This window comes from Serinus canaria, chromosome 1 (assembly GCF_022539315.1).
Source record: "Serinus canaria isolate serCan28SL12 chromosome 1, serCan2020, whole genome shotgun sequence".
NCBI lineage: Eukaryota > Metazoa > Chordata > Aves > Passeriformes > Fringillidae > Serinus > Serinus canaria.
The window spans coordinates 13,014,610-13,040,399 of record NC_066313.1 but is presented as its reverse complement, the minus strand read 5'-3'; the positions used below and the strand labels follow the sequence as shown (position 1 = coordinate 13,040,399).

The window sequence follows — 25,790 nt, the reverse complement described above, 5'->3', positions numbered from 1 at the left end:
AGGGTGAAATGGAAATACTGCACTAGGTCATGGCAGGAAAAAAACATTCTTGTTTATCAAGTTGAACTACACTTTTTGTATTGACTCTTAAAAATATGCCCAACCATGGTTATTTCTGCACTGCCTCTGAACATTGTCTTTGATTTTATAACTGATCTGGAACTTTTTGTAGACTCAAAGTCTTACAAAATGTGAATACTTAAAACCCCTAAAATGACAGAAAATATAGGCCTGAAAATTTTTTATGCATTGATGAGCACCAAAAAAATCATCATGCAGTACCAAAAAATTAAACAGCTCTATAAAATTTTCTACCAGTTAACAATAAAACAGTGGCAGGCCATGACCAAAAAAAAATAAAGAACCCGTGATCTTTCCCTAATACCCAAAGAAGGCTCCAAAACTTTGACTGCCACATCCAGAGCTGCATGATCTGTTTTTAGCAATTTATATCAATAAAAGTTTTTTTTTGAGCCAGGTAAGTGCACAGAAGCATGTCTTTCTTCAAATGAAATAAACAAATAAGTACATTTGCAGCATCAGCTTGCAAGAAATCATTAGGATTCTATGCAGCATTTACTGGGGGGACTGTTTGATGCAAAAGAGAATGTGACAGTAAGGTGCATTCTTTTCTATCCCATTCCTTAGTGCAAAAAGATGCTAACAAGGCTATAATCCACATTAATTGTGATGCTTTTTCTTCCTGAGTGGTTTTTCCTACAACTCTCTGCTAGGACAGATTCTGCTGAAGGGCAGTGGACAAACACATGGATGTGTGCTCTGAGCTGCTTGGCTGAGTAATGTGCTCTGACAGATACACTTGGGACACAACTTTGAAAAATAAGGGGACAGCACTACTGGCTTCCTCTAACTTTCTTCTACTCTCCAGTGACAGATCTTCATTGTGTCCCCATCTCGGATGAAGTCTGAGCTGCAGTGAGTCAGGGGAGCCTGTGGTGCCACCGGGACTATCAGTGACAAAGATGTGAGCGACTGAAATCAGTGTGTCTAAAAGAATGTACTTTTCTGATACTTGTCTAAGTGAAGGAGTTTTTCTTCATTATGGCTGAGATCCTCTTGGCAGCAAGTTTTCTGAAATGGATTTTTTCCCTTAAATTTTACAGGAAAATGTCTTGTATTATGAGTCTCTCAGGATACTGAGTAAGCAGGACTTGAGTTCACATTTCCTCTAATGGCCCTTAACAGCATTTTTCATGGGAAAGTGTCTTAATAGATATAAATGCAATAGCTAAATGAAAGAAATGTAATGTAAATAGCAGCTTGAGTATTTCTGGCAACAGAGTTTTGTCTGTGGTCATTGAGGGATAATAAGGGAAAGGATACCAAAAAAACCTGTCTTTACTACAAAAAGTATGTTGTGTTGTGAAAATGTTTTCTGGCGTTGTCATTTACTATTTTTTTAAGCAAAGTTTTAAAAACGAGATCCTTTGCATAATCAAACTATCCCTGGGCAGACTTCAGGAACATTTCTAATATGCCTAAAAAGTTATCCAGTTACAGCTACAGCAGCTTTTTCCTTCTATTTACTCAGTCATCATAGTAAAGGGTATTTTTTTAGCATTGCTCCTTCCATGGGAAGGAGAAAATTGCAGGCAGAGATCCCAGTCCTCCTGTGCCTTGAGAGGGAAAGGCTGCACTGTGGGTTCATGGCATCAGCACTGCTCCCAGGCTTTGGTTTTCCATAGACTTGGGAAAATAAGTTTCTGTGTCCCAGTTTCCTCCCCTCAAACTGACAGCAGATTTACTGGGCACATCTCTTGGAGGAGCTCCTAAGAACCTCTGCAGATTAATTAAGATTGATGTGAGTACTGAGAACACACACTTATGTGTGGTTTCAGAACTGCTATTACATAAAAGGATAAATTATTTTAATTGCTTCATTTAGGAGAATTCAAAACCATGCTGTGCATATAACCACAGAGACATGACAAATTTTTGCATCTTTATAGTGGATGACAACCCTAAGAAGAGTATTGCAGCCAGGAGATCTGAAAAGGAGTCAAACTATCTCAGGATTGTATTTAAATTGAGAAAATATTTCAAGTTTGACAGCATTTTCTTTAAGACCTATGTTAATTCAAGCACAACCGTGTTAAGAAGTAATACTTGGAATAAAATGTTAAATATATAATTATTTTATAGCTTTAGCTACAAAAAGAGCAGTTTAATATTATAAGTATATATTAAGTGCTGCCAGTATACGGTGCATGTTTTTATTTTAAAAGATTCAACCGCTGCAACTGCAACTTCCAGCTGAGTCCTGCTTGGTAGGGCAGCTTTTCCCAGTGTTAAAACTTCCTTTGGGGATACAACCTCAATCAGGCAGATTAAATCAGAATGGATGAAGCTCAGGCTGCATATTTATACAGACAATGCACACACTTGCTTCACTAGTGCAATAGCATGGCAGCCACCTAATATGAGCAAAGCTTAAAATTAATGAATTTTAGTTTTAGTGACTTTGATGCTTGTGGTGGGGTGAGTTTTTTTGTTTGTTGGTTTGCTTGGTTGGTTTCGGTTTTGGATTTTTTTGGTTGTTGGCATTTTGTTTGGGTTTTTTCAAATATTCAGTATTCAGGATAAAACACTGTAGAAAAAATGCAGATACAATGCCAAAAATTATCTCTGCAGGTGCAAAATACATTACATAGATAGTACAAGAAAAAAAGCAGTTATCAGCAATAAAGAAAATACAGATATTAATGCTTTAAGTCAGTTTTCTTTATTACAAAAAATGAAGACAGAAGTTGCATGAACTAAAATGAACTTTGAACAACAGATGAAAGACACACTAAGTTACATATATTTCTTGACATTGTGTTTGGAAAAGTGTTGAGGGACATCACAGTTACACCATGCACACGTTCTTCAGGGAAAAAGCAGAGATGACAACAAGTGCTGCATGCATGAAAAATCACTGGAGCAAAATGGTAGTGAATTATGAACAAGATAAAAATAAGCAATGTTTCACAAATTAAAAAAACTACTTTAAATCCAGATTTTTTCCTTGCCTTTCACACTGTTTTTGAAAACAGAAAGTTACAGATGTTGCAGTGTAGTCAATATTTTTCACATATTTAGTTTTTAGTACATTGCATGTATTTTTGTTTATAATTCTGTTGGATACATACACTGAGAAAGATTTACTTTGCTTCTATTATGGGCATTTAATACATGCAGTAAAATTAAACCTTTATGTAAATAAAATATGCACTGGAAATTGCCTCTACAAAAATGTTAAAAGTAAAATAAATATACAGAACTGGTAATATGAATACCTACAACATAATGGTAGTATGGTGGCAAGCATTACTACCACAGCTTCTTGGGACTTCAGGCTCTATAATAAATGAACAAAAATGGATATTCCTACCTCAGTTTCTTGCTCTTGTAAAATATCTGAACTTAGCCCAGCACTCAAGTGCACAGCTTACATACAGCTACTGTTTCTAAACAGGCAAAGTTGGTTCATCTCTACACTTGGTATTTGAGGCCACCAGCTTTATTTTAAGATGCCATTGACATTAAAGGGAAAAGGTGATCTTCCATCACTTATACATTATGTCTGATAAATATATAGCAATGGAAAACTGAACATTCCTTACATACCAAAAGAAATGAATGGATAAAGTAAATGTGATAAGCATAAATGAGCCCTAAATATAGGAAAGATTTCAGTGATGCCATTATAGACCTCAGAAGCTACATTTTTATATATAATATTCAACTTGCATCCTAAAAATAACATTTTCTTTTTTTTCTTTGCTCCTAAAATTCCTGAAAAAATGAACAATCAGAAATCATCAGCATACTGGACAGCAGATAGAGAATTGCAACTATTAGCACAATCACAAATTGTATACAAATCTCCATTATGTTATAAAAAAACCAAAAAAAACCCAAAAAAACCACCCCAACAACAGCTTTTTCAGGCCTAATTCTAATTAGTTAACTTTCCATTTGCATACACATTTGAGTGGTGCTATGCAGATTTCCATGATGGAGAGAGAGTTCCGTGGTAAGACCCTGAAAACTGACTGAGAATTGGTCATAAGGTTATGTGTATAATTGAATAACCATATCTGTTTATCTTTTATATAAATATTGTTCACATGCATATAACATTTTTTGCATCAGTGCTTGGCCTTATACATTCACAGAACAATTAAATGCAAAGTTATTTTGTTATTTGGTAATAGTATGTGTTGTACACCTCAAAAAACCTTTCAGAAGTTGTATTTTACACCCAATGTATGCAATTTGTGTGTCTATTTCTGGGCAATATTATTCCTTCTTAGAGAGACAGCAATTTATATTCTAATAACCCTACAGCAGTAAAAAAAGGATCACATTTGAAGTTGCATTATGTAAATACTTTGATTTGTGAACAATTTGTAAATGTTAGGATCTTGTCAAAACTCTGGAAATAAGGAAGACAACAAATAAAATCTGATTAGGAAAGAAGTCAGCCTTAGACTCCAAAGGCTGTAAATCAGAACATTTTAAAAATACTGTTCCTTAGAGATATACTGCTATATAACAGAACAATCCTTACCCCTTTTAAGTTTCTGTGCCACCAATTTGGATTTAAGGCACAAGCTCAGCACAGCATATTTTAGGACTTCAGTGTTACAGACAATTCAATATTAGCATTTCAAATTATGTGACAATGTTAAAAAAATTGTAACATTTTACACTGTCAGTCATAAGACCTAAAATCCCTTTTACCATTACAACATTTAAAGGAACAAATTTACTTATCTAACATTTACATACTAATGTCAAAAATAAATTGAATTCAATTTGTAAAGACATATTTACCATTTTAATAGAGTTTAAATTATGATTTTAAGCTGCTCAGTCTATACCTATGAATTATAATTTAATTTGAAAATGTCTCTGTTCATTTTTTCCTCATTCTTGTCTGAAAGAAGCCAAGATTTCAAAATCTTCCGAATATTCACAGAGATTGCACAAAACATTGTGAAATAATCTCGCTCTCATTGTTTTCAAAGATACAATTATGAAACACTCATAAAGAGAACTACAAACAAAGCTGGATTAGGCATTCATCTGAGGAGATCTATGACTACCCAAGGACATTATTCTCTTCCACTTCTTCTTCCTCATTACAGGGGTTTTGGGTCACTGCCCAGAACTGCCTGGCTCTGCAGTGACATAATTCCCACAATATTGGTTTAAGGCATTCTCTTTGGAATTTGATGGGAAGAGGAGGCCCAAAAGAAAAGGATCACATTCAAAGTACTCGATAACCAAAAAATACAAAGCACAGAATAATTTAAATTGGAGCAGACCTAAAATTTCACTCACTTAACAGAGAAAATTTATCTAGTTCCCAGCTGAAGCTACTATCAGTTGGAAAAAAAGATAAGTGATCCAAATTTGTCTTTTTATCCCACTGGCATTGTGACACTGAGGATAAAAGACAACTTGCCATTCATAATGTATATTTAGCTTCTAAAATTTCTCAAGGCTTTTCATTATCTCCTTCACAGTATGTTTGGAGAGCTCACAGTCCATCAGTCTCTGTGCCCTAATTCCTATCTTGTCTTCTTATATACTTATCTGCAATGTTAGAATGACTTGCTAAGATAATAAAGTTATAGCCTGTAAAGAGCTCTTCAAATGTCTTACTGGAGTAGAGAAATGATATGGGAATTTTCATTTTTCTGCTTTTCTGCATACCTGTAGTAGGGTCCAGTCTTGCTTTATTAAAAAAAAATTAAGAACAGTGACAAGTATGCAGAAGGCGAAAATATATTAGACAACATTTAGTACAATAGCATCAAGGTTTCAAACTTCAGAAAATTAGGAAATTTCTACAAAAAAGGGAAATACTGGGATCAGACTGTCTGTGCAACCTTACAAGATCCCATTTTATTTTTCAGTTTATGAGGCAATATAAGGGTTACTCAAGACTCTAATCCAGTGGTAGGTGCTCATTAGTTTTGATTGGATCTGCAGTTTTATTTTCTGTACTGTTCAGAACAGCAACTGTGTGTCCACAAGAGAAGATTCTGTTCCCTCACGTGCATCAGATTCCTGTTTTACAGTGGGATCAGAATGCAAAAGGGATGTGACTGCAAAGAGGAGCCCCTAGAAAGAATTTGCTGCTCCCCTGGACCAAAAGGGAGTCCCAATGTTTGTGCACCACTGAGCTGCTGCAGACTGACAAAGATCTCCCAGTATTGGTTTTTAGTATGCTTGTAGTGTGCGTTTCTTTCTCCCTTAACATCCACACAGCATCTACTTACTAAATATTAGCCAATCAGCAGTTCTTGGATGATAAGTAGAGATATCCTTGCAGCTTTGCTGCCACAGAAGGCAATAGTGGCAATATTGACAACAACAAACATATTTGCTACCTGGATTTTCAAAATAGTAAGAGGGAAAAAAAAACCTCTTGTAAAAGTTCCTGCCCAAGGTGATGCCTTCACTAAAAACAAATTTAGCATTAGCAACAGCATTTGTCCGAGGTGTACTCAATTGAAAATATGTTCTCAGGTCTGAAAGTTTTTGGTAACTTATGTGTAGCTAGTAATTCCAAATCCACCGTAACATAGTTAAAATGAAAAGTTTCATTAAAAGTATTATCTAGCCTTTATTGGTTACATCTCTTGGTTCAATAAGCACTTAATCATTTAAAAAAATAAATAGTATATATTGAAAGAACACCTATGCAACTAAATTACAAAGTCAATATATATATTAACATTGTGCATGGAAAAATGGGCTTTCACCTGAATGGCCCGAAAAAGGAACCCAAAGTTTCAACTCCTCTGAAATTAAAAGAGAAAATACCTTTCTTTACCACACTATGTCAGTCAGGCACTCATCAAAGTAATTAATTTCAAAGTAATGTCATGACATTAAGTCAAAGTGACAGAACATGGTGGCAAGGGCCATGGATGAAACAGTGGCTTGACTTTACAGTGAGAGCTTATCTGCAGATCACAATGAAATCAATGTTTTCTAGACAGCAATCTTTTCAATTCCAGCATCTTCATTACACTAAATACGTGAACTATTTAAAAAAGTATTTCTGTCAATAAATTATTCCATAGACCTACAAACTGAAGACATATTACTTGTGACACAGCCCAATTTTCTAAAATTATTTCCAGCTGGTTTAGATGAGGAGAGGTTTTGTTTTGATGCCCTAAAGGAAAGACTTCCAAAAATATTTCAAAACTAGCAAAAATCATCATTATCAATATTTCTTAGAAATAAGAAAAACCTTTAACTGAGTGAAGATATATAGTTACTTAATTTTGAACAATCGATTTCCAACTTGTAAGATAGTTTTTTTTAGATCCCAAAAAGTGTAAGGAGGAAAAAATCAACATATACAGGTAATTTATCATTTTTGTTATATTAAGTAACAATTTGAAGGGAAGGGTCTTAAAATAAATATTTAATTCTGCCTTAGTTTTAAAGTGCATCGCTTTCTCAGGTTATTCTGTATGCAACAGAGAAATGAACCATAAACCTAGACAACTACATCAATTTTAAAGTCAAATATATGCAATAAAATATATATATGGACTCTTATTAAATAAAATCTTTTTCCTGAGGTTTTGCTCACACTGCTGCAGAGCTCATAAGCCATGCTTTTAATATATAAAACAGGAAAAAATGCTTTTTCCATTTTTACTGCAGGTCAAAATTGAACCCCTGGAGCTCCCAAGTCCTACAGACGCCACGAAATGAAATGTGGCACCTTTGCAGTCACAAGAAGTGACTTTGGTGGGCAGGGACCCATTTTATGTGCTGAGGCATGTCAGTGGAGAGGCACAGAAAAAGTATTTGAAATTAAACACTATGAACTAAACCAATTCATAAATAATTGGTTAGGGAAGACACGCTTGTTAAAATCCATTAGAAAGTACAAAACATGTCTGTATTCACAGGACCATAGAATGGCCTGGGTTTTGAGGGGCCTTAAGGATCATCCAACCCTCTGCTGTGGACAGGAGCACCTTCCACTAGACCAGGTTTCTCAGAGCTCCATCCAGCCTGGACTTACACTGTTTGTATTAAGCACAAAGTTTTAAGTAACTTGTGTCAGGAACCAGTGAAAGGACAACTCTTTGCGCCAAGGATTAGTACAAAATGGAAACACTCTCCTGGAAGATGAATTGGTGGTGTACCTGGAAAGCCATGTGACTGACAATGGTAAGGTCTCTGCATGAATTTCTTATAATCAAAATCTAATTGCGAAAATAGAACCAATTCATGTTGGTCAAATTCAGTAAGTCAGATTCTCTACGCTCTGTCTCCCTGGAGTGTCAGGCATCATCTTTTGAAATTGTCACAGAACTCGCCAGGCTTCCAAAAAGCCTTGCATGCACAGACTGAAGTAATTACACTATTTAGGATCTTGACTAGGAATGGAAATTTTGGAAGAGCTGTAGAAAAGTACAAATTTTAAAAGGTCTGTGTTTATTTTCCAGCAAATAAAAAATGAGGAGAGGAAGAACACATATTGCTTCTCTTATCATCAACAGTTTAAAAACATGCACCAGAAACTTATGACTACAGTGAGAGAGAAAGCAGCAGCATTCCGCTGCAGGGACTGGCCTCCATTTTCACGTCTAGTAGCTTCACAGCATCTGTCTGTGTGGATAAGAATAGTTATAGAAAATCAAGAGTGTGAAAAAGAAGTGAATATTAGGAAGAAAAAGTGGAAAAGTTGAGGCGACATGAAAAAGAAAGTATCAAAAGGAAACAAAAGTGACAGTGGGAAAGAAAAAAGAAAAAAAAATATTTACATTGTGCCAAAGACAGTCACTTGAAAGACATTAACAGAAACATCAAATTATGATAAAGCATAGATGAAATGGCAACCATTGAAGTATCCCAGGCAAGTCTATATAGTCTAGTACTAAAACTGTGGAAAAGGTATACTTCCATAGCAGCAATGTGATCCTCCTCAGCAGGCAAAGCAGCAAACTGGTCTAATTTTAAACCAATTTATTTAGGTGCTTAACCTGAAGCATGTTTCTTGCTTCCCCCTGAGACCATTCAGCCAAGCCCAACCTGAATACAATTTCGACTTTTATGCTGGAGGTACTTGGAACTCACAAAACTGCCCTGTAACTCTGTCCTGAAGCTATCAGAAATAGTGACTGCTAACTATTTAAAGCAAGCAGCATCGAAAGCAAGGAGAAACACCAGCTTGTAGGCTGAAAGGAGAAACTAGAACTGTGTCAATAATTACACAAAAAGAAAGTTCCAGTCATACACTAGAAGAGGCAAACTTGTTTATCTGTTTCTCCTTGCTAATGGCTTTATCTTGTTCCTGAATTATTGCAGGAGATCACAATGGGCCACCATGAAAACTGGCTTCAATAGTATGGACACAGGTCCAATTAAAATATGAATGACCCCTGCAATTACCACAGGCAGCTCAGTAATTAGATATTGACTTTGACACTAGAGTGGGAACAAAGGATCTTAGACATTCACATCCTCACAGTATGTCTGGTGACAATCACAAAGATTGAATATATTTTTTCTACAAATATTTATATTGAAGGTTCATTTTTTGGTAAATAATACAGTAAAATTTATGCACTATATAATGTATTTACTAGATTTTTTTTCCAGCTACAGTGACACAATAATTATATTGGCAGTGATTAATACCAGTGTTAAACTAATATTTCAAAAAAGACTTCAAAAGAAATGAAAAGTATAAAACCTTATGGAGTATAAGCAATAACCTTGGTTAAATCTTTACTTTAAAACTGATTTAAGAAATTGGAAATGGAAGAAACTATCAAGCAAATGAAAGCAAACTATAAAGCTAAATATGGCCTTGTATGCACAATATTTAACCAATGCATTATCTTCTTCTCACAGAAACGCCCCTGTTCTTGCATGCATGATAACTGTCTTATGTAGATTACAATCAAGTAGAAAAGGCAGCAATATAAATAAACTAAGAACAATTATGGGCATTATTCCATCCTCACCCAGATCTCTACTGTGATGTTTCCAGTGATACATAGTGTGTTCAAGCCATTCAAAATTCACAGCCAATTATTTTTCTTAAGACCTAAATAGTTTGGTCCATATACTCATAGAAAAAAAAAAACAAACAAAAACAAACAAAAAACCAAAAACAACCTCAAGCACAATAAAATTCCACATTTACTTCAATAATTCAACTTTCAAATATTTTTAGAGAATGTACCTAAGCATTTCATCTTTTAATTGGCACCCAGGGATATTTTAATTAGAAAGCATCCTAATGCTAGCAATTACCTACAACAAATAATAAGGATTAGAATACCATAAATGTAAAGTGTGGCTTTGCACTTCAACATTCAGCATATAAAGTGAATTTCTTTTTCCTTCATAGCATTCAAAAAGATAAGCAAATTAAAATTCATATGATAAAAATAAAAATAAATTCCTTTTGAAGAAGAAATTCTGAGAAAACAGAATAGCTCTCTGATTGCTGCTCCACTGCTATTCAGTGGTTGTTAATGTCTGCGATAGCAGTACCATAAGAATTAGATTTTATTAAATTATTTACTTTCTGTTAACATTTTTGATGGTGCAAACCTTTTTGTCTTTCTCTCTGATTCATATCAAATAAGTTCTATCATGTTTAGTGAGGGATTTCTACCCCTTTTCATGTAATACCTTTAGTCTTTGCAGGGAATGGAGCAAACAGCTGGTTTTAGCCTAGAGCAAGAACATGCCCTATCACTTTCAACAATGATCATCTCCAGGATTTGATGAGAAAAGGCTCTTATTCAGCAAATTTACTACTGGTTTGCAAAACAAAACCAGGGGCAGTTATCTTCCTGAAGTTTTAGATACTAATAAATCTGATTGCTGTGAGCCCTACCAAATTCTTTTCTCAAAGCAGGAGAATACATTTCATCTTTGAGAGATTCATCTCTCTGTTCTTTTCAGAAAATAACAAAATTATTCTTCCATCGCAGCAATATTGGCTGAAGAATTTAATTTACACTTTTAGCTCAGGATTGGGATCTGAACAAAAGTCAGACAAAACCCTTCATTTTCAAATTCTTACTTTGGAATTACAATATCTTTCAGCCTATGAGAAAATGAGTCAGGTAACTTCACAAGGATAATGCTGCAGCTCTTCCTTGCCTTGGGAATATGATCAGATCTCCAAGGAGACTGACATGCCACAGGCTTTCCTTTTTGGTTCCTGCATTTTGTTCTTCATTTCAGATTTAGCTAAAACTCTAACTAGTGAGATCTTCAGAGACACACTGAGAAATCCTAATGCACAAAAATCATACAAAAGAGACACTAATTATCAACTTAAACTTTCAGATCTGTGGAATGGAAATTTTACCTGTGAAAATCTTTCAAACTTTTTTCTATGTTTTTCCTTTTTCTTTTGTGGTTTATATTTAAAGTGGCTGTCCAGGCTGGTTTAAATATCAAAGGTCAGAAAATTTCAACTAGTCTTTTCCAAATCATTCCACTTGTTAGATGTGTGTGAGGGTTTAATACAATATTTTGCCTACTGCACTTCAAAGAATTTTACTTCTATTTTCAGATAAGATTTTATAAGGAAATTACAGGGTTTTTTTAAATTTTGAAGTCCCCATTCTCTGAGAAATTTAGTGAAACTGCCAGCTATATCAAAAAGTTTTTAGAAGCCACAAACTGATGGATGTTTGTGCATGTGTACACACACACACACACACACACACACACATGTGGCAAGGCAGAGGTGTCACAAACCACAGGCTTAAAATCAGGCCAGTCCTGAAAGATTCTACAGTCTTTTTATGGAGATTTAAACAGGCAATTTATAAGCCACAAGTGATGACATTTGATCCTGGCTCAAGTACCTACTGGCAGCCTTTATAGCTTTTTCTATGGAAAGAGAATACAAAAGAAGACTAAAAGTCCCCATAATTCCTCTAATTTAACCTTTTATGGTGAAACATTTCCTAGAACAGAGAATAGGTACCAGGAGCCAAATTGGGGGTCAGTATGGCTTTCAATCCTGTTCAACATCATTAATGATTTGAGTTATGGGGCACTGAGTACACTCAGCAGCTTTTCTGATGACACACTGAGTGGCTGAGGAACCAGACATTTGTGTTGCCACAGAGGGACCTCTGCAGCCCAGAGAAATGGGCTGGCAGGAACACTGGGAAGTTCAACAAGAGGAAGTGCAAACCTCTGCTCAGGGAAGATACAGTCCTGGTCCCCAGGTCACAGATAAGGGCCACCCAGCTGGAAAGCAGCTTTGCAGAAAAGGCCCTGGGGGGTCCCACTGGACACCAAGTTTAACCAGAGGCAGCAATGTGCTCTCAAGGCAAGAAAGGTTAAGGGCAATGACAGCAGGGGCCTTGGCCATGCAAGCCTGCTCTCATGGGATACCCTGACCTTGAGGCTTGGTTGTAATCACATAAAATCCGATTTCAAACAGATATGAAATGATTTAAAATCTAGGAAAAGTGTTTCAAAGGACACAAGAGCTGTTCAGTTTGGAAGTTTGCCCATAGGAATGGTCAGTCAACAAATGTTACATAGTTTGGTGGTGGAGAACAGAACTTGAGTGAGGAAGGTGGCTCTTTGGCTTCTCTTGGTGGATGCATGGTCAGGGATGAGTCAACCCTTCAGGGAAGGGGGCAATGCCCTTCAGAGCTAGGGAAACTGTGCCAGGGCACCCACATAGCCAATGGGTTGAAGGGGTGTGAGAGATAGGGTGGAGCAAGGGAATATGATCTTGGAATGGCAGAAACAATAACCTACCCTAGCTGCACAGATGGGATCATACAGCATTTGTTTCTATCCTCAAAAGGTCACCTGATTGCTTGACAGAGAGAAAAAAATTAAGGAAAATACTTGCTCTGAAAGAAAACTGGGAGAATCAGAGAAACTTGTTTCTGTTTTCCTGTAATTAGTAATTTTTAGTTTCTGGCTGAAAAGCCTTATCTTAGCTTCTATTCTCTCCATATAGCTCAAAAGCTCTAGTAATACATCATAAAATGTATATTCATAAATACAAACCCAAATATATGCACACATACTTGAAGCAATGATAAGATCTGCTTTTATTTTTCATTCATGTCAAGACCACCGCAGATCCTGTTGTATTTTTGTAAAAACTACTGATAAAAATCATGTTTGACATGGTGATTATCATCTTTGTCATTGGTGGTGATGAGAGAAAATACTATATATAATGTCCCTCTTTTGCCTCCCAGCATATGATTTAAAGTGTGGTGATACATGTGCTCAGAAAAAAAAATGAGATGTTCAAGGGATTAAAACATTTTCAGACAATAGAAAATTGCACTCGCAGTTCATGCAGTACTGGAACAAAAAAATAAAAAATCAACCAAACAAAAAACCTCTAACAACCAATATCACAAAGTAAGAAAAATAGATCTAAGAAGTTCTTGTTATCCCCAAATTTTTTTTTCATTTTCCCACTATTGCACCAAGTTATTAACTTTTAGTGAGGAAGAAAAAAAAAAACCTGTGATAAAACCCAACTTGCAACCATTTTTAATATATCTACTGGCCTTTCAAAGTAACAGCACTGACTGGATAAGAGCCTTTGGAAAATGGCACTTTCATAAATCTGCTGGTAATTCCTGAAAATATATTTAACACTTGCAGAAAGGATCTTTTTTAGCACCTTCCATTCCATTTTCTTTTGAGATTTACTATCAACCTGTACATGTGTTTTTAGGTTGCAGCTGTAATGGTTCAGGATGATTTGGACACTTTTGCACCAGCTGTGGGGTACAAAGACAGGATCTCTGTCCTCTCACTGTAGGGAAAGAGTGAAAGGGCCCAAACAAATGGGCTGCAGAGTCAGCTCTGGGAGCTAATGGACTTGAGCTGCTCCCAGGAGCTTTTATTGCTGCAGAGGTTAGTGATGCTCTCCTAATGTGGATGAAGAGCTAAAGCACACTGCTCCTTTGAGAATCCCACAGAACTAGGAGCTTCACAGTATAGAGAAGCCAGAAGCAAATTTTATGAAACACTACAAATCAGCACTAAAAGTGTGCTAAATACTTCACTCAGAGGCAAACACACTGAGGTTAGAATGGTACCTGCCTGCAAGTGTTGCTAACTGACATCCCCAGTGAGATTTTGGAACACCTAAAATACTACATTTAAGACTGTGTCACTCTTTCTCCAAGCATCAGTCTTAAATACATGCCCATATGCCTAAGTGAAATGTGAAATTCAGATATAGAATTGTGACCACAAAAAATAACTCAGAAAAGTAGGAAGGAAAATGGTGTGTGTGTGTATATACATATACATATATATACATATATAATATTCATATATATATATATATATGTTTTAAGAAGGTTTTTTTGCTGGGCATTTCTCAAAGTCAGTGCAAGTTTCCATTGATGAACTGCTTAGAAAACCAGGACACTTTCATGAAAAGGATTGCAAATTGTAAGGAACTAATCACAAATGTGAGTGCTCAGTGAATGAATGGTGTGTTACAGACCTAGGAACACACATTATGAAATAAGTAGATCTACACTGGGAGGCTGCTGAGGCCAACCATATGAAAATTTAAAGGAATTTCTGTCTCATTTATGCACCTCCCTGATGGCAGGGAGCAATTTGCAGCCTCCAGCTCCTTCCCAGACCTAAGACTATTACTGGAAGATGATCATTTTGGGCTATCATGGGATTTGACTTGCAGCCAGGAGCTGGTACTTGCACACTTCACTAGGAAGCAGAAGCTGTGGATTCAGTGCCCACAGGAGTTGTATATTCACATAAGTAGAGTTTTGGCTTCCAGTTCCTGTCCTCGGGGATTACTACTTCTGCCTGATATCCAATGGCTTTTGAAAGCACAAACAAGCTCCTTCTGCAGAATTTAGAAGCAGGGTTTTAGTTCTTGTGACTACTCCTATTTCCCTACAAAGGAAGGACAACCCAACATGTCCTTGCTTCCATCTCCCTTCTGTCTTGCTTCAACCTCCCTGATTTATTGCATCAGTTTGCATACACCTCACCAGGGTGTTATATGTAGTTAACCAACAAGATACACTTGGGATAAGTAGTATTAATGAGATTGCATACATAGGGTCTGCAGATTTATTTCTCTTTAAATTTAGGACTAGACATAAACACTCAGTTCAGCTGAAGTGCCACAAATTTGGGCAAATACAGATGAACACCTTCAGGAGTATTAGAGGCTTTTCTAATAATTACATTAATAATATGAAAGGAAACCTCAGTTACTGAGAGAGCACAGGACAAATGATGAAGATTTCATCCAAAAGTCTACCCAGTTTAATTTTTGTTGCCTATGACTTGTTTAAAATTTATCTGTAGACACCTTGCTGTTAATACCAAAGCCTCAAATAGTGCATTATCAGTGTCAAATGACATCAGAAAGAAGATTTCTGCTAGAACTTAAGCATTTTATACATAAACTCTATTATGTTTTAACAGATTACACTCATATTTTTGCAGCATTATGTATACATGTATATAAGGTTATATTGTAGTTATAATATGATGTCCTTTCAAAACAAGATAATCACGCTGACTCATGAAGACTAATGTTCCACTGATTCTAAATGCCTTTTGACATACTTTAAAAAATTGCCTACAGAATGTTCTTGTGATGGGAATTTCACACTCCTTTTCAGGCTTTGAAAAAACAGTTGTCAAGGAAACTAATTAGTTCCACAATCATAATTGCAGTAATGATTCATACAAAGAAGACTTGAAGTTAAATAGTGTAACAGAGTTCTTACAACTACTTAGAGGTTATGGGAGAGCACTGAAAGGAAAAAAGCCCCTAAGCACCTATAAAACTCTTTTTAGAGAGAAATGTGTGTTCTATCTTTCTTCTGAAATTAAATTAACTAAGCTACTTTTTACTTGAATGTCTAGAGACCACCTATGCTAACATTTACTGAGGAGAATTAAGTTTCTCTGCTACAGCAGCTATGGCAATGGTATGGAATAGTTTACATAATTATGAAAGGTTAAAGTTCAAATACATTGCAGAAAAAGTAATACTTTTGTTTCACATAAGCAGAATTGCAAAGTGGCTTATCCCTTCCCTTAGCAAATTTTTACTTATTTTTCTACTTGAGAGATATTTTTATTTCCTCAGGACAATGAGTTTCCCTACATTTTTTCCCCTTTTCTTTTTCAATCACAGAGAAATTTTATTTCAGTATGATAGCAATCACAAGGCCCTGACTGTTTAAAAACAAGTACAGAGAACCTATTGAGACCCTGAATTTCAATCAAGATGCAAATCAACTTTGCTTCAATTCAAGTGCATAAACAAATATTTGTACTGAACTGGATCTGAGTCTGTGAATGAATTACAAATGTGTTTTCTTTACAATAAATAAAAGGTAAGGATGCTTCCAATATTCAAAAATCTTCTAAGGAATATTCAAACATGTTGCAGAGATAGTGAGATAGATTTCCTTAAAATATATTGGAAGGAAACTTACAATAAACAAGAAAAAATATAACCAGTTATTTCAAAATTTTCATGACTCATTCCAGCTCATTGGCACTGTATCAATGCTAGTCAGGTATTCAGATTGAAATAGAGGTATTAATGTGGTTTACATTTTAATATATTTGCCATTGTATTTATTTGGCAAGTTCTTTGTTGATTCTAATACACTAACAATTTGAAAAATGGCAGCCAGAAAATACTATGTTAGAGGATTTACAACTTGATTTTTCAAGTGGTAATGATGATACTGATCTAATTTGGAATTAATTATTAAAGGTGTAGCCCATAATTTTAATTAAAAGGTTAAAATCTTTTCCTCATAGCATTTTCTTTATAAAAATTAAAATTACCCATAATACTCCAGAAAATACCTTATTTTAGGTTTATTGTTACCTAAATAATTTTTCATTGTTGCATCAGAAAAAACCCATACATTGGGAAGCATTAAAACTCATACACTCACTCTTAACTGATATGCAGTTTTTCTTGAATGGCATTTCAAACCTTCCTATTTACAGACTTAAAAATATGAACAAAGTTCCTATAGATTTCAAATGTTGTAAATAAGCCTCATAGAAGACTGTTTGGTCACTATGTTAGGCTGAATCATCCAGACAGTATCTAAACAAGACTATTTGAAGTCTTAACCTCATCAGATACTAAAATAAAGACCTTTATTACCTCTGTAGCCCAAAGCACATGTAGAGATGGGAATTAAATAAAGAATTCTAAAAAATAACTGGCTTAACCAGACAACATGCAGTACAAGGCAACTTGAAAAGCAGGTGTATCTGAAGTATAGTATTTCTTGTTGAGTGCTATCAATAGGGTTGAAGAATCAATGTTTCTTATATAATTAAAATTTACTTTATTACTAATAAAAAAGTGGGAGACAGGTTCCTATTTAAGGGTCCTGAATCAATTCTTTTGCTGATATTAAAATCTGGGGTCTCACGTTTTTCCAGTCCAAGACTTCAGTTACGTTATGCTCAACTATACACAGTGTACTCTGAGCTGGAAATAATTCATAGAGAGAAAACATAATGAAAAGAACTTACCTGTAATAATGTTGGGCTTTGGTGGCATGCTAAATTCATACAATGTTGGTTCAGAATAACCCAGTCTGTTGGCAGCTGTAATTTGTACTTCGTAACCCATGGTCCATTGAAGATGCTCTAAGATGATGTGGTCTCTACTACCCTGTACTTTTTTCTCTAGCCACTGGTCTTCCTTATCTTTCTGTAAAGATGAAAACATTTGTTTCAATTCTCCCAAGCTCTTTCATTATTTGTCTAAAGTCTGTATGCACATGATGCATAAAGATATGGAGCTGCCTTTACAGAGGTTATGAACACTAATCTGATTTTGGAGTTCTGAGTTCTTAAGCTTTTTGTAATTTTGAGTACTCCTAATCATGTTTCCACAATGTGGATTTAGAGAATTTTGTGGTCAATCCCTTTAAACTTTTTGGCTTCAATTTATTCTTTGCTCAAATACTGGGTTTTATTTTATTAAATAGCAGGCTAATCACTTATATAATGAAATGCTAAAAAAAAATTTGTAAGAAGTTTTTTTTATACAGACATTTCAATTACATTTGGATCAATATTAATTCAAACAAACTTGCCATTAAACCCATTCTTGAATTGTTCATGAATCCAGCTGTGTTTATATCGCACATTAGGTATTTAACAAAATATACACTAATTGTAGCAATATGGAAACATTTTGCAAACCAGGTTGTATGCAAAAGTATAAAAAACCTTGAGAAAATATGAAGTACTATGTGTACACCTGCAAGAGGATACATGCAAATCTTTAGGATGGTGTTCTAGACAAAAATGGGTTCTCGTAATTTCTCCTAGTTTAGGTAATTAAGACATCTATACATAGAGAACAAATGAGGACTTAGATTGCAAACTTAATTCTGGCATTTCATAAATCTGGAGTTCTTACCTTTGCAATTGCTATTTTGAGTGCATAATACATTTAATTTCTTTTATACAAATAGGAATTACAAAACAGCTATTAATAGGTAGAAGGATAAAACAATACACATTGTCAAACAAAAAAGTTCACTTTTTCAAATGACAGCCAGTAACGGTCAGCAAGAATCCATGCAGTCCTACCCTTACGAGACACTGAGGTACAATAGCATGGCTCAAATGTCTCTTGAGAGACAGATCCTGGCCATCCAACCCCTACAGCAACATAGACCCAATCAGTGGGTATAAGCTACATGGGAAAATTTAAAGCCAGACAAACTTATAATACCTGCAAGTATAACTTCTTAGCTGCAAACTACTCAGCAGTTTATCTTTAGGCTCTTTGCTGAAGCATCTTGCTCTTCACTGATACAGGTTTCAGAGAAAATAGCAACTAATTTAGAGTTCAGGGACCACTCATGTTCTCTATGGCTTATTTCAATTTGTCCCCAGACTTCAGAAAATAAAGGACACACTAAATTCCCTTTTGTGCACTGCTGAAATAAATTTTTTGTTATCAGCTCTGAGACTGACGATTTTTCCATTGTGACTTCACCTTTTCATAAATCTTCTTGCTTCATCTGCATTAGCATTGGTATTGTCACATGATAGTTCTGAGAATGATTAAAATCAAAAAAACCTGTTTTCAGGAATATTTTCATCCAGGTGAAAATTCCTACTTGGTGCAGTGATAGACTAATGAAAAACATCAGAATGGTAGGTCAGTTAAATAATGAAAAAAACTACATACACTGGAGTAAGTTTGTTCATCATACAGTGAAAGCAGTATTTCCTCTAAAGGATATTTTCCCATATCCTGATGGATACTTTCTATTGCAATCAACTGAGTGAATCCACTCACATTGTCACTATACTAAACTCCTTTTATAAAATATATTTTTGCATGGCACTGCTGAAATAGAAGGAACTAATACTGATTGCAATATGCACATGGAAATACTCTTTAGTGATATTAGGAATAGCAATGTTGTGAAGCACTGTACTTTAATGCTGTTGAAATTGGTAAGGTATGGGAGGAGTTAGAAAAAATACAGCTAGATTTCAAAGAATATCAACATGAATCAGAAGTTCCCTACATAATCTCAGTATTGTGCATGGAGGCCATTTGGATATACCAGGGAATTCCAAAGGGTTTCAGAAACATAGAAAGACAAAAAAAAAAGTATTAAAGCTGGAAACTAAAGATTCAGGCTAATACAGCTGCTACAGAAAAAAAAAAAACAGTATTGAAAACAGAGATATGATTATATTTTGAAAAAAATAGCACAAAAATCTATGTGATGAATGGAATGAAGCTGCACTTCTGCAGACAGAAGGGCAAGTGAAAAGGCAGGTGTTCCATTTGGTCAGGTGAAAAATAGTGAATGAGCTGTAGTGTCACAAAATACCTGCGTATGCCATGCCAGAGATGCCATAATTGAGTTGAAACTGAAACCAAATGGGTGAATTGAGATAAATGAAACAAATTCCAAGACCTGAGGTGAAGAAAGAAAACTTTTTTGAAGAGTAACAAACACAAGCTGGGAGGAAGAGGAATAAAGTGTATGGAGAACAAGGTGTGTTCTAAAGACAGAGATGAAATTTTCCAGAGTACTGCTTATGGCTTCTTAAAGATGGAAAATAAAACAAACAAACAAACAAACCAACCCAAAAAACAAAACCAAAACAAACCAAAGAAACCCCAAAAATACCAAAGAAAAAAAAAAGGAAAATAACTTCTCTGTCCTTCATTATAGCTGTTATTTCAGCTATATTGCATTTTCAAGTATTTTCCCCTAAGCAGAGCTCAGTAATGTGTCTATGTTTGATTTACTACAAGTGCAGAAATGGAAAAAGAGGGATGAGAACACAAATCATGGCTCTGCCAGGTAAATCTTCCCACAAAATCTCCTTGTTTAATATAGGACTCTTTCAATTATAGCTTAAGGAGCAGAAGAGACAATTATAACAGATCACTTTGAACCTTACTAGTTTGTTCTCTTATTAATACTTAAAATTTATAGAAGGCTCTACATATGAACAGTGTTCTACAACAAAAGGAATGAAAATTCTAAATGACAAACTATAGTCTAATTTGGGGGATGAATTAATGTAAACGGCTTTAATAATCATTAATATCGAGCAACAAATCCACATTCACAGAAATTGTGATGGGATCTGCAACCTCAGAGATTAAACAGCTCCTTTATTTGCATCTTATTTTGTTTCATGTTATGCAGAAATACTCCTTTACAAAAGGCCACTGATAACCTAACTAGTGACTGGCAGCTCTGGGGATTTCACTGCCCACTTCCATTACTCTTCAGCCTGATATTAACACAAACAAAATTAAGTACAAAATCCTCACATCATTATTTCTTAAATGTGTATATATTGGCTTTATTTAGTTTTGGCTTCATTTTTTTTCATAGTATAAGCATCAACCATATTTTATTAAGAAGAGTCTAAGAGCTAGGTTTTTGAGACAGCTGTAACCTAACCACCTAAACACCCTGACAAAAACAAAAATGAAACCACCTCCACTGAGACAAACAAATCCACAAAAACAACCAAAAACTAAACAAAGGAGTGTAAAACTCCAGTCCACTATGGCTTGACTTCTTCTCAAAACAGAGGGCACACCTGACAACAGTGGAAGTAGGGCAAATTTATTGTTTAGGAAACAGTTTACTAGTCTGGAAAATACCATCTCTCTCTTTAATGGTCATTCTACATTGTATCCTAAATCACATCCTCTGGGATCTCATAAAAAGTGATTAAACCCTTTCAGCTCTTCCCTTATTCTCCATCCTCTCTAAAATGTTGAGCTGAAAGCTCAGCACAAACAGACTTATTATGGTGGTCCCTGTGATGAAAAAAAGGGACAGAAGACACCACACTGTCTTGAAAGCTGGCAGGAAAAAATAACAAGAAATCCTCACAGAAGAAAATCTAATTATTTTATCAGTGACTTCTCAAAAATTAATTACATCAGGTTGGGGATTTCTAGGTCTGGTAATGTGGGTAATAAAGTTCAGGGGCAAATACTGAACCAAGCACAAAACAGCTGGTAATGTACATGTGCTAAAATACACAGAAGGATCCAGCAGGCAGACTGGAACCTAGATATGCAAAAGCATTTACCTGTTTCTTGGTAGGTATCTCAGAGTGGGAGTAAATAAGAAATTATCTCTTTTAAAATATTCTATATCTATAAACTTTGTTGCAGAACCCACCATTAAGGAAAAAATTAACATGTCCCACATCAACACAGTCAAAACAGAGAGAACATGCTTCAGAGGAAAGCACGTAAACTATCAGAGACTTATCTGCCAAAATTCAGAGCATTAATAGTAACCCTGTCACAGGTCACAAAGAGGTGAACAAGTTTTAGGCCTGTAAAAACCAGTCACTTTAGTAAATTTTTCTTGCTTCTATCAAAAGGTTCATAACCATAAAAGAGAATAATTTTTATTATTCTGTTCTAATTCCAAATGTTCACTGATATTTTCCCTGCCAGGGAAAAACAAAAAGAACCCTCTTCCCCTCACCACGCTTTTTTTTTTTTTAATGTAGCTTACTGTTGGCATTCTGTGACCTGAAGTATAGAAATGTTAAGACACCTATTCAGAACTTTCTTTTTAAGCATTATGAAGTAAGCTTAAGCAGTGTCAACACTTTCCAAAGGCTTCTTTGGAGCCTGCCTTTCCCTTGTCTGTCTGTCCTGGCTGCTGTGACAGCCTCTCCCCTGTATTCCAACTGCTCCTTTCTCCTGGGCCTCCTTGTCTCATCATCACTCCCCTCTTGATTTTAATTTATTTCTGTGGTACTTGGTAAATGCCCCATGAGAAAACAGCCACTTACCAGCTGAGTGCATATTTCCATAGTTTACATATTATGGAAAATACTATGGATAAAGCTTCACATGTGGGTCCCAACCAACTTTGGAAGCACCATAAGCAGAAGAACCAAAAGGGTGGTTTGAGTTGGCCCCCATGAAAAAATATTCAAGAGTTCCTCTGAGAAGTGTGCTTGGCTGTCATCTCTGGCACCAGACAGGACACCTCCCTGGAGAATTCCCATTGCGGCTCTTTCCAGGTGGTTAGTGAGGAACAATTTTCCCTTGTTTTATTCTCTCCCTTCCTATTCTTTCCTAAGGTAACTTTGAAGTCAATGCGTGCCACCAGCCTCAGACTCCATCAGTGAAGCTTTGTCAGGCTGTCTCAACTTTCTTAGTGCAACAGCATGGAAAAAAAATGAGGCTGCTGATCATAAAATTTGCACAGTACCTAATACTCTGGAATACAGAAGGAAATGTCAAGCTGCTGGAGTCTGATTGTAGTCAGTAATTCCTGCCCATAATATGAAGAAACTGATGCTAGGAAAGGAATATTCAACAGAATTAAATACATGATTTCCAGAAAAAAACCCTTCTGTTTGCCCTCAACCAGGCTGTAATATTGCTTTAATATATTAAAGGCTGTCCTTCCTCTAGTTAAAAAAAACATCTGTATAAAATTTACACATGGGTGAATTAACTTTCTGAAGAAAAAGCCATTGATGTATTGGTTGTTATCAAATGTGCTCTTCAAACATGCAAGGAAATACATTGGTCCAGGTGCTAATAATGAGGCTGGCAAGAGTTATAGGAAAGCTAATTAAACACGACCAATGGGGAAGATGGAAGAAAAGCAGTCAACAGATAATTATGAACTTTAAATAGCATTCATTCTTGCTGATTAAAACACATTAAAAAAGTATTCTGCTTCTTTTGTTGTAGAAAGGCCTTTAATTTAGTCAAATTGCTTTTTCAGTTGGAAGTTCAAGGAGTTCAAGGTCCAAGGAAAAGCTTTCTTCAACCTTTTAAGTTTCCAGTTACTGCTTAAACTGCACATTTACCTTCCAATACCACACAGAAAAAGTAATCTTTTATAATATAATATTGTACCCTAGTAAAAACACAAGATCAAAATTAGATTTCCAAAAATTTTTTGGGGATAGAACCAAAAGAATTTATCTTGTTTTAATCATAAAACAAATTAAATTCCATATGCTGCCTGAATGCATTATATACAAACTCTTTATTTTGTTCTCAGTGGTAAATACTTTAAATACTTAAAGGCACTGTAATCTAACCAGGAAGCTCAATCCTGCAAAACTCCCTTTCTGTCTTGTATTGCATATTTTACTACCCTCGTCTTCTTTGCTATTACTTTTCTTTTATGTCAACTGTATTCACTGGATGGAGAGTCATTTAAAAGGTCAGTTAAGATTTAGGGATCAGTGATAGCAGAATAACTTCTGGTCATTCCCCCAGAATACTCCTAAGAGTGCTACCAAATATTTCTCAATTAATTTGGAGCTACTAATCTTCTATGGTTATATTTAGCATAGGAGAATAGTTTTACACACCAGGTTTAGCATTCAGAAAATCCCTAGACTATAACCAAAAAGTTATGGTTCTAACCAAAAAAATATAGTAAACATGAGGAAATGTGACAAAAACCTATTACAAGTTAAGGAATTGTCTTTTCCTTTTAGTAACATTCCAACAGGTTCTACAGTCACTTTCTCAAAAATTGTTTCTTTCTGTGAATAAATACAGTCCTCACTACCTTCCGTTTAGCATGCCTAGATCTCCAATGTTACATTCCCAATTTTCTGGATTCTTCATGAAATTCTGCTGCAACACTCCAGTAAAATGGGTTTACTCAATGAACACTACACAAGGAGATTTTTAAAAAATTTATGCTGGAATGAAAGACATCACTTCTGCCAGCTCTGCCGCCACTTCTTCCATCCAATCATTTCTAAACACAGTACATCAGGAAATGTATTTTAGCTATATTATTAATAATAATAAAAACCCACACAATTTTTTAAAATATATTATATACTGCAGAAATCCTGCTTTCTAAGCTTGCCAGTTTTGATGAGAGAACGCCAAACCAGAGCTTTCTAGAAGGCAGAATGCAAAAAACCTCTGCCCAATGGCTGTCAAAGAACAGATATGTGCCCTGAAACTCATGAAATTCCCAAAAATGTGACAATGGCTTTTGTAAGAGAAAACTTGGAATTCAGGCAGATAAAAGATATGAAACATGATCAGCAATTAATTTCATTTAGAATTATTATGGAGCACTCCAATATAGCTTTCTATCAATACAGATGCATTTATAATGGATTAAAAATTTTCTGTTTAAACAACCTTTAAGTGTGTATTTTTAATGTTTAATTTACTGTGTTTTTAAAAGCTGAACGTCCCACTTTTACTATGCAACCAATAAAGAATATAATTTTCTTGATAACATGAATTTTCAATATACCTTTAGGAATAGCTGAGTGCTTTTTTGGATTTTTTTCAATTTTTATTTTATATGCAGGCAGCTGCAACTTAGTTCCAAAAGAAAACATACTATATATTTTTTTAAATTATTTTCTGGAATGCAAACCACTTTGGTAAATTTAAAATAATATCAACAATTTTCTCTGCACTAAAGACAGATATTAACCATCATAATTCACTTATTTTGATTAACTGAAATACTTACACTTCTGTATTTGACAATATATTCCAGTATGGGGGCACCTCCATCATCTTGCTTAGTTATGCTAAGTTTAAAACTCTTGCCACTCTCTGGTTGTCCATGAATTGAAGGGGGGCTTGGCTCCCCTAAATAAGGGAACAAACAGTACACAATAATAATAATGATAATAAATCAGCAGAGAGATAACTCTTAAATTACAGCTAGGAACTTGTCCTTAATAATATTAATCAAAATCTTAAAATCAATATGACCATTCCAGGCACTACAAAACAGCCTTTGTAAGAATGTTAAATACTGTGCTTTAAATATGTTCCAATGTAGTTTCTTCATACAAGAATATAAAATTATGTGAAATATGAAAGAAATATTCATTTATTGGAGACTTTCTGACTTCCAAAACTTTTAAATGGAATTTCCTTCCAAAATCATGTAGTCATCAATTCAGCAAGGCTGGTAACCTGCTACTCACCCTGAAGTTTAGAAGACACTCTCTTACAAGTAAGCATCCATAACTTAAGCATAACCTTTAATCCTATGTGAGATTTCTAAATTGCAATACAGTTTTTCAATTTAAAGTAAACTTACTCTCCAATAAATGTACCAAGTCAAGTTAAAGTTATCTAAGAATAACAGCTTCTAAGGGAAGTCAATATCAAAATTAAATGTAAAGAATAATATTTTTAAACCAAAACCAAATGTCTTAGTTATAATAAGAAGATAAAGGTAATCTTA

The 25,790-nt window shown here is 35.1% G+C and overlaps 1 protein-coding gene across 3 annotated transcripts in view; it reads right to left on the bottom strand.

Annotated features, from left to right (window-relative positions):
- The window catches only part of NCAM2 (neural cell adhesion molecule 2), a 267,992-nt gene that overhangs the window by 16,399 nt on the left and 225,803 nt on the right, over window positions 1–25,790 (bottom strand). Inside the window, exons 14-16 of one of the 3 annotated variants that reach the window (XM_050978895.1) lie at window positions 25,062–25,183; window positions 17,584–17,764; window positions 8,285–8,658 (exon numbers count right to left, since the gene is read on the bottom strand). In XM_050978895.1, coding sequence (XP_050834852.1) covers window positions 8,543–8,658; window positions 17,584–17,764; window positions 25,062–25,183 — 419 coding nt within the window. In that variant the 3' untranslated portion in view covers window positions 8,285–8,542. Of the gene's footprint in view, window positions 1–8,284; window positions 8,659–12,840; window positions 12,863–17,583; window positions 17,765–25,061; window positions 25,184–25,790 lie in introns of those variants that run through there. The other 2 variants (XM_050978903.1, XM_050978893.1) reach the window with 2 other exon arrangements.